The 13241-nt window shown below is 47.9% G+C and overlaps 2 protein-coding genes across 8 annotated transcripts in view; both read left to right on the top strand.

Annotated features, from left to right (window-relative positions):
• Positions 1-9156, top strand: part of LOC101326029 (cyclic AMP-dependent transcription factor ATF-7) — a 91549-nt gene extending 82393 nt beyond the window's left edge. For all 7 annotated transcript variants that reach the window (XM_033866568.2, XM_019947190.3, XM_019947191.3 and 4 more), the window contains 2 exons: positions 246-354; positions 3800-9156. In XM_033866568.2, coding sequence (XP_033722459.1) covers positions 246-354; positions 3800-4017 — 327 coding nt within the window. In that variant the 3' untranslated portion in view covers positions 4018-9156. The remainder of the gene's footprint in view (positions 1-245; positions 355-3799) is intronic.
• Positions 9157-12286: 3130 nt separating this feature from the next.
• On the top strand, positions 12287-13031 carry NPFF (neuropeptide FF-amide peptide precursor). Its single transcript, XM_073788578.1, is given in 2 exon segments — positions 12287-12738; positions 12854-13031. Coding segments are annotated over 2 exon segments (546 nt in total). The 3' UTR covers positions 12948-13031.
• The last annotated feature ends 210 nt before the right edge of the window (positions 13032-13241 follow it).

A 13241-nucleotide genomic window follows, 5' to 3' on the forward strand; every position in this document is an offset into this window, starting at 1 on the left:
CAATCGTATTTATCCTAAATAGGAGGCATTTTTCTATTTAAAATCCCTGCTATCACTGTAAGCAGCTCCTGTCATGGAATTCGTGGCTGTATTGGCCCTGGGCCGTCTAAAGCCTTGCTGGGTCTTTCCCAGATTTGAGGGAGAGAATCCAGACAGCATTCTGTCCTCACTTCGGGCATAGCTACGGGGGGTTCAAGAGTGGAGCATAAATTTTCTTCATATTCTTTTCTTCCCTCCCTCCTCAGAATGAAGTCACATTACTACGCAATGAGGTGGCTCAATTGAAACAGCTGCTGTTAGCTCATAAAGACTGCCCAGTCACAGCACTACAGAAAAAGACCCAAGGCTACTTAGGTGAGTGGCTCACAACCTAAGCAAGACCAGTCAGTCAGTACGCTGCGTGTAATGAGTGTCTCAACGCTTTATAATTTTATAACCCCATTCTGAATGTTCTGGGGGGCCCAGATGGACGAGTGAGCAGCCTTTGTGGAACAACCAGTCCTATCAAAAAAAATTTTTGAGAACAATATAGTTACCCTAATTATCTATTGTAGCTGGAGAAAAAGGGTAGCAATATGTATTGGGTACCTACTTTGTGTGAGGCACTCAACCATCTTCCCAGTTCTCTCATGAAATCGATATTACCTGCGTTTATACACAAGAAAACTGCACTCAGATTAGTCACTTACCTGAAGTTACACAGTTGGTGAAGTGGCAAAGCCAAGATTCACATCCAGCTCTTCTTATTCCAAAGCCACTGTCTTGGCTTCAAGAGGATATAATACATTGGGGTTTGTTAAGCATTGAGGTTTGGTGGTAGATCACACATTGGGGTTTGTTAAGCATTGAGGTTTGGTACATTTTATCTTTCTAATGATGGGCTCATGTTGGTTTCAGTTTGTAATCTGTGAGCACAAATAATATAGTGCTAGGAAGAGCTGGTCACAGAGTCATGCTCTGGATAAGCACAATCCTGAAATTAAAATTACTGTGAATAATTTGCTTATGGACAGTAAAAACTAATAAATCATTTTCCTTTACAAATTAAATAAATTCATAGAAATGTTGGCTATCAAATTTTGATATATTGAATTATTTTTCCACTAATGTCTTTATCATTTCAGAGATGTGTTCCCATAGAAAAAGAGTAACCACATCACCAATTTTAAACATCTCTATTTAAATTTTAATTTTAATGTGTACTTCAGGGTACATTCATTCATTAGGCAGATATTGATTGAGCCTGTTCTGTGCCAGGCACTGTTTTACATGCTGAGGACATAATAGGGAACCAAATAGATTAGATTAAAGTCCCTGCCCGTGAGGGGCTTATATTTTAGTAGGTGAGACAGACAATAAACTAGATAAATAGGTACAATATATATAGTATGTTAGATAAGAATAAATGCTTGGAAGACAAAAATAAAACAAGAAAGAGGAATATGAAATGTTAGCAGCAGGGTTGAAATTTTAGACAAGACCTTAAGGAAGTGAGGGAGCTAGCCATGCATTAATATGGGAGAAAAGTACTGCAAGCGGGAGGAATAGCAAATGCAAAGACCCGCAGTGGGAGCGTGTCCGGCACATTCTAGGAGCACCAAGGAGGCTAGTGTGGCTGGATTGGAGAGAATGGGGAATGGAGACTATTTGGAGATGAGGTAGGGGAGGGAATGGAAGCATTTTCCTTTAGGGCCTCATTGGTCATAGTGAGGACCTTAGCTTTTACTCTACTTTGGGGATCATTAGAGGGTTGTTTTCAGCAGAATAGTGACATGACTGATCTGACTTATTTTGAACAGGGTCACTCTGTTAAGAGAGTGAGGAATGCATGGGCAGAAGCAGGCAGTCCACTTAGTGGGGCTATCACAGTCATATGAGCAAGAGGTGATGGAGCCTTGGACTGGATGGCCGTAGTGAAAGTGGTGAGAAGGGATTTAATTCAGGATATATTTCGAAGATAGAGTGACAAGGTTTGATGACGGCCAGATGGGGCAGTATATGTGAGGAAAAAGAAAATCAAAAATTGCACCAAAGGTTTTGGACTGAGCGACTGCAGGAACGGAGTTGCCATTGATGGAGATAGGGGAAAGTGTAGGAAGAAATGGACTGGGTGGTATATCGGGAGCTCAGGTTTGGAAGCCTCTTAGGCTTGCAGCTGGAGCTGTCAAGCAGGCAGCTGGTTGTATGGGTCTGCAGTTCAGAGGAAAGGCTGAAGGTACAACTTGGGGAGTCAGCAGAATATGGATAGCTTTTAAAGCCATGAAACTGGATGAAATGTTATTGTCAAAGAGAGCACATAGGTAGAAAAAGAGAAGTTCCAGGACTGAGCCCTGGGTACTCCAATATTTAGAGGTCAGAGAGATGAGAAGGGACCCACAAGAGAGACTGAGAATGCGTAGCCAAGCAGGTAGGAGGAAAGCCAGCTGAGCAGCTGAGTGCGGTGTTCTGTAAGCCAAGGTAAGAAAGTGTTTCAGGAAGTTTAGTGATCAACTATTTCAGTCCTTTTGATGGGCTAAGGATGACAAGGACTGAGTATTTATCAGTGTGAAGTCTATATACAGTAAGGTTTCTATTCAGTCCCTACAAGAACTCTGACAGATAGTCAACCTTTGAAATTACTTATTTGTTACAGCAAAGATGTATTTAGTTCCTACTGTGTGGTATGGACATAGTGGTAGTTACCTGACATAAGACAAACGAGACACTCTCCTATCTCTGAGAGACTCACAGGGTTATGAGGAGATAAACATGTCCAGCCATGGGTAAGGGAAGCACAGGTATCCCAAAGAGCCCCTAGACTGGGAACTTCCTGAGGACAAGGGGCCTGTCTATTCTTTATATACCCTAGTGCCTGGCACACGGGCAATACTCAGTAAATATTTGATGAATAAATGAATGTATGCTCTGAAAGCACAAACGATGAAATAGTTAATTTCCTGAGTGTAACAAAGAAGGCTTCACAGAGGAGGTAGTATTTGAATCCTGAAAGAAGACTCAGGCATTTATCAGGAGGTCAGAAATACAACCAACTATTGAAATTTTGCCCTTATTCTACACATCTCTGTTTAAGTAGCCAGAGAGGCTATCTGATGTTCAGTGAAACTCCTTGAGTGTTAAGCAACATGGAGTTACCTTTGTATGCAGCTCAGACATTTGTGTTTAGTAATAAAAGTTACTGTCACTTTAGGTGGAGTGGCATAACTCAAAGTAAATGTGTTAAATCGTTAATGCCTAGCTAGTTAATAGTTAGGAGGGTCTGACAGACCTCTTTGTAGTTGGTTGTGTTGACTGAACCTTGGCCAAGGACTGGTCATTTGTAACATCATTTGATTGTAGCTTGATATCTATCAGGTTTACCTATGGTGCAACTACATGCTAAAGGAATATTAAAAATAATAGAATGATTGCAATGTTGTGAGCATTAATAAGAGAGGATAGCTAAAAAGAGATCTATTTTAAATCACCTTCAAAGACATGAATAAGAGGAAGTGTGTTCCAATAAGGGTAATGAACTGTGCAGAGACCTAGAAGCCAGGCAGTATAATTAACACGTTGGGGGTTTGCTTTATGGGGATAGATGGGTTAATTTTGGCCTAGCTTGCTTCTCTTCTCACAACTTCCAGTTTCCTAGCCCATTTATGGCTTAGAAGCCAAGATTCTGGGAAGTTTTCCCCCCTAAAAACATGGGCTTCATTTTCCTTTGGGCCCCTTTAGAATTATGGCAAAAGGTAGTTCTGCCTATTTCCCCATTCTATGTTCTAACCACTTGCTCTCTGCTTTTTGCCCTCCTTCCTGGCAGAAAGCCCCAAGGAAAGCTCAGAGCCAACGGGTTCTCCAGCCCCTGTGATTCAGCACAGCTCAGCAACAGCCCCGAGCAATGGCCTCAGCGTTCGCTCTGCAGCTGAAGCTGTGGCCACCTCAGTCCTCACTCAGATGGCCAGCCAAAGGACAGAACTGAGCATGCCCATACAGTCGCATGTGATCATGACCCCACAGTCTCAGTCTGCGGGCAGATGATGCCTCCCCTGGTGGAGAGGTCCCCAGCCAGAGCTCGCCCGCCCGAGAGCCAAGAGAGATGTCATCTTATCCTCTCCCATCTGCCTTGGACATGGCAGTATGGGGGGGAAATTGTGTGTTGTGAGTAATGGTCAGATGTGGGGCTTTTCTCACATGGTCATTTACGTTGACACCTGTACTAGGAGCCTCCAAGCCCCAGAGCCACATAGATCATACCCCAAGGGGGAAGTTTCTGATGTACCCACAGCCAAAGGCCTTTCCCGATGGTCCGAACAATCATCCCTGCCCATGCACGTGTACCTGTCTCTTTTAACACTAACCCTTGTACTTCTAGGTTTCGGTTTCTCAGTTCCCCCTCTTTCCACCAAGCCATGGCTATTACCTTCTTGATTCTTAGCAGCATGCCACTTCCTACTAGGTAGAGGGAGGCTAGAGTTGATGGCATATCAATGGCTGACCCATCCCTAGCCACCCCATGGACTCAGGACTTTGTCTCCCAGTAGCTGCTTATTTATGCCTTTTTCCCCCTCCGTAAATTCTAGTTAAAACATTCACTTATGGAGAATGTGAGGTTACCTTTGATGTATGAAGTAGCAGTATTTCCCAGCTCTTCCATAAACTTTAATCCTCCCTACTTGCCACCAAAACAAAAACAGAGAAATGAAACCTCAAACGGTCTAGTCCTTTCTCATTTATTTCCAGAGCTATTTGGGTACCTCATTTTATGTCTTGAGTTTTCCCAGTCTAGTGGTGGGGTCTTTTCCACCTCCCACTAAGCCTTGGCAACCTCATCTTGTGGCCTTATTAGATAGTGCTTGGTAGTGAAAAGGGAAAGAGCCCAGGATCTGACTGGCTGGTTCCCTTCCCATCCCCCACTCCATCCTCCTTCGGTTCTAATCATCAGGACAGGCAGGAACAATGTAGTTTAAAGCTTGTTCCATCAAGTTACTAGATTGATTCTTTTATGTTTTACAAGAGTTTACTAGCCAAAGCATACAGATTGCTTTTGGTCATCTTTCCACTCCTGCCTCTCCCTCTTCGTGCCCCTGCCTGCATTCCTGCCTCTGTCTCTCTTCTATAATTAGTTCTGATGCAGCCCTCTGGAAGCTGTCCTGTAGGGGATTCTTGTGCTCCCTCACCTCCCCTCGCCCCCCATCTCTCAGTCTCACACATCTGTCTTCTTTTCTGAGTGAGGGTCTGGTATTCACAACTGGTCCTCACTGGATCTGCCTTCGCTCTCTTTCACTAGGCTCCAAGCCTAGCCACTAGGTCTCTCTGGTTCTGTAGCGTTTCTTTAGCTCTTTTCTTCTCTCTGCCCCCTGGATGCAATGCTTCTCCATAGTCTACGCCCCAGGACCCTGAGGCATCATAGCCGAGGTCCTGAGTGGGTTTTCTTGAGTATAAGTTAGGGTGGGGGGAGGCACGGGAAGGGAAGGTGGAGCACTGATGTCAGCAGAAGAGCCCTGCTCGTTGAAGAGTCTGACCTGCCTGGGAAATTGGTGACTGTTGCTCTCAGCCATTCTTACTTTGAAAAGTTGTGTTGCAGGGGGGGAAATTCATCCCTCTTGTCCCTCTTTCTTCCCCATTCAGACTCCTCATCTTCCTTTGGCTCTGAACTATGTAATTTCTACCAAGGCCATAGGAAGCAGTCCAAAGCCAGAGGCCTGTGGATAGATAGGTCAGCTTTAATAGCCCTTCAGTATGAAGCCCTTCCAATTGTCCCAGAGCCACTTTCTGCCATCTGCCCAAGCCAATAATGTCCTTTTCTCTCTCTCTCCTACCTCCATCTTATACATGCATACAGAGTGACTGCCAGCTTCCTTTCTTATTTTATCTTCCAAAATTGGCTATCGTAGAGGAATGAGGAAATGTTCTAAGCTACGAGATTCCCATCTCCTCAGACTGATAAACTGGTGAGCCAGTTAGAGGACATGTTCTACTGCATTTGTTTTTAATTTCCCCTCCTGCTTTTCAGAGCTGGTGTTGAAGAAGCCACACCTGGTGAAGAGAAAGGAGAGAAAACATGGTTTTCTCATCCTCCCCCACCCAGGACCCAACAGGAACAGCCCCTGAGGTGACTCAGACTAGCAAATGGCACGGCAGATGGTCAGGATGCAGGTTACCACCTCCAGGGACTCCACTTGCCTTTAAAACTTCACAGCCATAACTTGTGCTCAGGACTTTTCCTTTAGATGGCTGCTCCCTGGGATTTTCTCCTGCCTTAGTTGTGTTTCATTTTTTGTTATCTTTATTTCCCACTTGTAGCCTTGCCCTAAAGCTTGACTGCGTTTATGGCTCCTAAGGAGCCTTCATAAGACCCTTGACTGTTTTTCTTCCCCCTTCAGTCATGTGTTTTTCAAGTTAAGAATCAGTTTGTCGCTGCACACAGGCCCTGCCTCACTGCTTGGCCTTGGAGGAAGTTTGAGTCCTGCCAGTCTGTCCCTGTGTAGGATGGCTAATTTATGTAGAGGGTCTTATTTAGTTTCTTAATCCCCATGTCTAATTCTCTTGAGTCCTTATTTCATTTTCATCAGTGGGAAGTTAGTACTGGGGACCTAACCGAGAGGCATTGGCAGAACCTTAGTAGTAAAGCAGCAGTGAAATGAGGAAGGAACAACGACAGGACCTCCCCCACCCCAGACAGCTCTTCAGTTGGTCCTTAGTCTCACTAAGAAGGCAGAGCGATTGCTTGCCCTGAAGTCTCTCCTGTAGTCAAGGGGAATGACATTTACCTTGTTACTGCAGCCAGTTGTGTGGCCACTCTCCCCTGCTCCTTGCCCTCCAGACTCCTTTGGACCAGAACATCATGGAGGGTGTCACTTAGCTCTTTTTAAGGAACATGGCCTTTCTAGGGGCCTAAGGGAAGACACTTTCTAAAAGGGACTGGGAATGTGGATGCCTTAGGACTCTTCTAAGTGAACACAGGACTCAGGCCTCCCACTTCACTCCAAGGACACAGCAGCTAGAGACCCAAGGCCATAGAGAAAGGGGCCAGAGCCAGGTCTTCTGGTCCACAGACTTAATGCCCCATTGTCTTAGTATATGTGCTGCCGAAGCGGGCACTGCCCCATTGTCTTAAAAGAAAGCTTGCTTAGAGTTGAAGAGTCTGAAAGCCTCCCACACTATGAGGAAGGACTAGAAAGAGTACAGCCTCCTTTACTTCATCTTTCCCTGTTGGCCGTACACCCAAATCTGGCTTCCTTCGGCCTCTGCTCCTCTCCTCGGCCCGAAGTCCTAGACTGTGTACACTCTCGGTGGCAGTAAAAGAGGAGATGGCCTAACTGAACCTCATTTTGCTGCCTTCCCTGTGCCTGTTCCGTGGTTCCAGTTCCTTTGCTGACTTACTGCCCTCCAGCACCACCCATTCTGGTAGACAGGGTGCTTAACCCTAACCACGCCCCATCTACAGCCTGAACCACCAAGTAGACACCAAAATATTCCTCCTCTGGTCCCTAAGTCCCCCGTTTGCTCACACTGAGAGGCTCCTTTAAAGGTGCTAGCCCTAAGACAGCTCTTCCCCACAAAGTTCCCTTTTCTTTCCTTCCCATCCCCAAATCATTATTTTTCATTAATATTGTACATTGTATACACAGGAAGGAAATGTACACTTTTTTTTTTTAATGTCATAACCAGTCTGTTTAGAATCCAGTCCTCCTAGCTGTATCACATATGCCTTTGTTGATATGCTGTTTCTGCTTTCTTTAGACTTTTGTTTGACTGGGGCGGAGGGAAGAGCAGGACAGGTGAGGATCCTAAGGCAGATTAGAGGCCCCCCATCCTACTTCAGCCTCCCACAACCCTAATCATTCCCTTCATAGTACAGACTGATTTCTGTTTCTGTTTGCACACATGCAAGTGCACACAGACATAAATCCTCACCATCCCAGGGTGGTGACCCAGCAGGGGTGAGTGTAGGTGGTTGCTAGCCAACATTCCCACCCTCCATACCAGTTCATTCGTGTGTCTTTGGGGTAAAGTTCTTCCCTGGAATGAGAAAAGGCTGGGGAGAGTAGGGCAGCTTAAGGCAGCTTACATCCTCTGTAGATGCAGGTTTGTATTGTAGCTGCTAGCGTTTCTCTTTTTAATGGGGGCTGGTAGCACAGAGCTATCTCATCAGCGTTAACTACTGGTGAGTGAGGATTTCGCTGTAAGAAATGGCTTTGAGCACTAGTTTCATTGACTTTCCCTTAGGGCAGTGGTTCTCAGAATGTAGTCCAGGACCAGCAGGACCATCATCTGGGAACTTGTTAGAAATGCACATTCAGGCCCCATCCCAGACATACTGAATCAGAAACTCGGGATGGGCTCTAACAAGCACTCAACGTGATTCTAACACACACTAAAGTTTGAGAACCATTGCCTTAGGGGCAAGCTGGGAGATTCTTACAGGGTATCAAGGATATTTTAAGTACCATCCTCTGCCTTAGCACTAGCATGTTTTTCCATTTCCTCCAGTCCCTCCCTCCACTCCCATTAAAACAACAACAATGTCACTCATCTCAAAATCTAGGTTTGTCTTCCTCTGCTTACTCCTAAAACCTGCCCTGCGTGGGTCTGGACAGGAGTTGTCCCATATCCCCTTGCAGACTGGTCACTCCATGTTCTTTGTTACAGGAAGGACCGGCTGTCCTGTTCTCCCACTCACCCCGCCCCCAACACACACCTTTCAGGCAGGGAGATGAGCCTTCAGCCCCAACAGTGGAGGCTACAGCCTCCTGACATGGTATCTGTTGAAAAGCTGTGTGTGCCTATGGTTATATCTCTGTTCATCTGTATATCTTGACATGTAGCAACACCTCTCCATGTCATCAAGGAACTTGACTCTGGGTCTGGGTTTCCCCCAGTCCCCAGTGGTGGACTTTGACAGGTGGGAGGATGCAGTGCTACAGGCTGTTTTGTTATGCAACTGTCTTCTCCCTTCCCCTCCACGCACTTCAGCATGATCCCTGTGAGCAGGCTCACAGTCTCCTGGGACGGGGCTGAGGCAGAGGCTTCGCTCTCTTCTCCCTGACCGTCCCTCCTCCTTCCCCCTTGCCACATAGCAGTTATCCCCCAGCCATGCCTTCTCCCCCCTCCCTTGCCCTGACATATATTGTGCCTTATTTATGCTGCAAATATAACATTAAACTATCAAGAGAAGCACTGTTCCGTCTGATGTTTCAATACTCTGATCTACAAGTCCCATTGTCCATTCTTTCTGGGAATTCATTGGGCTTTCATGTCTGCGATCTTCACTCTCCCATTTCTTAGGACAGAAACAGCTGGCATTCTTATCCCTCCTTTTTATGCAGGGGAAGACACAGCCTAGGGGAGGTGGGTGGTTTGTATAAATTACGTAACACAACAGAAGGCTCAGATCTGTGCACTGCCCTTAGGGACGAGGGCCCTTGGCATCATGGGAGCCGTCACTAGAGAACTTGTGTGTTTTGCGTGAATGGGGCTTGGAGGGCGGTGGAAGGCAAGTGGCCTCTTAACCTTTCAGTGTTATGTCCCCCACCCCCGCAATTAAAAAATAATAAGCCCTACCCTCAAGAAGTTTCCAGCATGCCTGGGGAGTGCACTTAGACGCAGACAGAAGAAGTGCTCTATGATTCTATGAGTTCTGTGTGTGTGGGGAGGAGGGGAGTCTGGAAATGAGAGGTGGAGTTTATTTAGAAACAGGCAAGATAGTTTACAAGAAAAAAATAGGTAGTGCTCAGGAACTATGGGGAGGTGTGGGGCAGTCACTACTAATTCCTTGCATCTGTGTCTTCCTTGATACCACAGGTGAGGAGGGTGACCAGGCTAAAGAACTTGACCAGGAGATAGCTGGGTACCTCTGAGGGGTTTCCAGTAGGAGAGAGGAGATGTACATGCTGTTGTGGCTGGTGTTCGGTGTAACTGACACAGACAGGGAGTGCCAGTCTCCCCTGCGGAGCGGGAAAGGCAGTGGTGGTCTTCATGGTGGTCAGAAGCACGTGGGAGTCCAGAGAGTAGTAAAGGAAGTTGCTGAAAGCCAAGTACCGAAACCAAGATTGAGAGGTTTTGGAGGTGGGGATGAGACTGAAGGGAGGACAGTTTCCCAAGTTAAAAGAATTAACCCATTCCAACTTCTAGCCAAAGGAGAGACCCATCACCTCCATCCAGGACACACGGGAAGCAGCTAGACCAGCCCCTTTCTGAATGCAGCCTCAGCTCAGATCCACTTGTAACTGGCGATCAGAGAAATCACAGAGGGTAAACATTTATTGCGTGCCTGCTGTGTGCTAGGTGGAGTGCTAGATGCTTTGCATTCATCAAGTTATTTACTGTTCACAAAACCTCTTGATAACAGGAGCAGTTACCTCATGATACTGATGATGACCCGAGGTTTAGCTTGAGACACTTGCCCAAGGCACACAGCGAAGTGCAAGAGCTGGATTAAAATGGCTCTGACCCTGGAACGGCTCTGCAGCACCCCATCTACCCTCACACCTTGTTCCTCTGAACTTGGTCAGATAAGAATGGACAAGGACCTTGATACAGCGCAGGACCCATTTCCCACAGAAGAACCATCTCCTCGTGGACTTGATGCTCCCATGTAAGAAGTGGTGAAACTACAAGATGTAATGATGATGAATGTCAGGTTCTATGCTTGGGACCAGCGGTGAGACAAAGCTTACAAAAAGGTTCACCCTAGCTTAGGCTGCATTGATAGACGTGAGTATCAAAACCTGATCTAACCTACCTATCCTAAGTGTAAGTTGGTTTCTAGATGCCTCACTTTAAAGAAGGGGGAACGCTTCCGCTTGAACAAAGAAAGACGAAAGAAAGAAGGAAGGAAGAATGAAATCTGTCCTCAAACATGGGAAAGGCTTGTAACATGAAAGATGAGAAGTGTTCTCTGAGAGTGAGGGAAACCAGGACCCCTGGTGGAGGCCACAGGGAGATGAAAGCCAGCTCCTTGCAAGGATGATTCTGTCTGGACTGAGGAGATAGCAAGTTCCCCAGGACGCAGGAGAATCACAGCTAACGTTGTGAGGAAGCCTGCTCTATGCCAGGTCCTGTGCTGCATGGGTTACAAAAAGTATCTCAAATAATGCTCACCGTAGGAAGTGGTTCCTTTTAACGTTGCCATGTTTTAGGTGAAGAAACTTCTTACAGAGAGCTAAGCATCTTGTCGAAGTCTGATTCACAGGCCCTTTATGTCATGGCACCTTTGCAGCATCAAGAGCCACACTGGTGGGACTGCTGAGGAAGGGACTCTAGGATCAGAAGGGAAACTGTACCAGATGACTTGGAAGGAACGCTTCCTGAGAGGCAGTGACTGATTTTTCCTAAGGTGGCATTCTAGGCACCTGCCCCAGTAGGTCAGGGCCAGAGCCAGGCAGAGCCTGGAGTGACTAGAGGGAGGTGGGCACCCCAGTATCCTGCCCCTGCCTTTCTGGGACTCGGTGGGGTCAGGGCCTGAGGACCTCCAGCCACCCTACCCTTCAACAAACTCTGTTCCAGAAAAAGGAAATGGCCGGGCCTGACAATGCAGAGCTGTGACCACAGGGTGGCAGCAGTGCTTCAGCTGCAGAGCACTGCTCCCTAGGCTGAAGTGAGGCAGGTCCTCAACAGTGCAAGTGAAGATGGGGGTCTGTCTACAGACATCTGAAGCAATCTCCACTTTCTGGGGGCTCTGAAACCTTTTAGTCTCCTGTATCTCACTTTTCTATCCACAGGCAAATCTCAGAGTAGTGATTCCATTTTTGATCCTCCAACAGGCACGTACATACCCATGGGTGTGAATGGGCTGCGTGGCCCTTCCTGCAGCCTCTCCAGTCACCAGACTGGGTCATCCTGGCTGACTCTGACCCTGGCTTCCCTCCTTCCTTCCTAGGACATAATGCCTAGCCGGACAGGACTGTCTCTATGCTTTTATTCTACAAGTTAGGAAAGAGGAGGTGATCAGTTGTTGCTCTCCAACCTGTTGAGGGATTGGGAGTTCTTGAAGGTCCCCCAGGGCCTGGCTCTGACAAAGCATCTGCAATTAATGATGCTTCTTGAGCTCTGGAGACAGGATTTATGCATCTAATAAAGTCTATAACTCCAGGCTTAGGGGCTGGGGCCGGAGGCTGAGAGCTGGAAGTCCCACGGGGGCCAGAGGAAAGCGGGGCTGGGGTGGGGGGCGGTCCCAGACGGCTCTTCATGGAGCTGTGCATTTCCACTGCCTGCTCTAGATTCCCCCTCAGGCTGCTGTCGGGGGTGAGGAACGGGGACAGCAGGTATAAGAGGCGGGTGTGGCCAAAGGAAGGCAGATGGCAGCATGGACTCCAGACGGGCAGCAGTGCTGCTGCTGCTGTTAGTAACAGACTGGGGCCGCGCTGAAGGACCAGGGGGCCAGGATGAAGGAGACCAGAGCTTCACGGTAAGTCAGCATGCCCACCCCCTTGTCACCATTTTCCTGTACCTCAGCTTGAGAATTGTACTCCAGGTTCAAATACTCCCTGGCTGCCAGGGTCACTGGGTCCTCACATCTGAGAAAATGACTCCTTAGCCTCCTACAACTTGCCCCCGGAAGCCACTCCCTTCCCCTCGTGACCGAAACGCCCAAGGCCTTAGCCCATCTTCCTTCCCGGATGCCCCTGTACCACAGGAGGAAGACCGTGGCGCTCGCCCACTGCAGGATGCCCAGACCCCCGGGGCACTCTTGCGCTCCCTGCTCCAGGCCATGCAGAGACCCAGCCGGAGTCCAGCCTTCCTGTTTCAGCCCCAGAGGTGAGTCTAAGAGGGACATGGGCAAGGCAAGGGCCAGAGTGAGAGGGGCGGGAGGGCAGCGGGGAAGGGGGGCACTGGAAGGGCCTACAGCTGAGGATGGATCTCTCCTCCTAAGGTTTGGCAGAAACACCCGGGGCTCCTGGAGCAACGAAAGGCTGAGCTCCCCATTCTGGAGCCTGGCTGCCCCTCAGCGCTTTGGGAAGAAGTGACATGCCATCCTTTGATGTTTGCATGCAAGGCCCACACCCGAAAGTGCCACGTGTCCCCCCAAATAAAGCTGTCTGGCTTCTGAATCAGTGTGCGTGTCTGTCTGTATGAGACAGAGGGCCAGGAGGGAGTCCCAAGACAAGAACCACAGCCCCCTCCGTCTCTGCCAAACCAAGCTCTCCAGGAACAGGCGATGGAGTTCCCAGAGGTCAGTGCACCCAACCTCCTGCCACCGGAAAGGCAGAAATGGGGACCTGTGGGGAGCAAAGTGGGGAGGCACACCAGGGGAAGTGACC

This window comes from Tursiops truncatus, chromosome 11 (genome assembly GCF_011762595.2).
Source record: "Tursiops truncatus isolate mTurTru1 chromosome 11, mTurTru1.mat.Y, whole genome shotgun sequence".
Classification (NCBI taxonomy): domain Eukaryota; kingdom Metazoa; phylum Chordata; class Mammalia; order Artiodactyla; family Delphinidae; genus Tursiops; species Tursiops truncatus.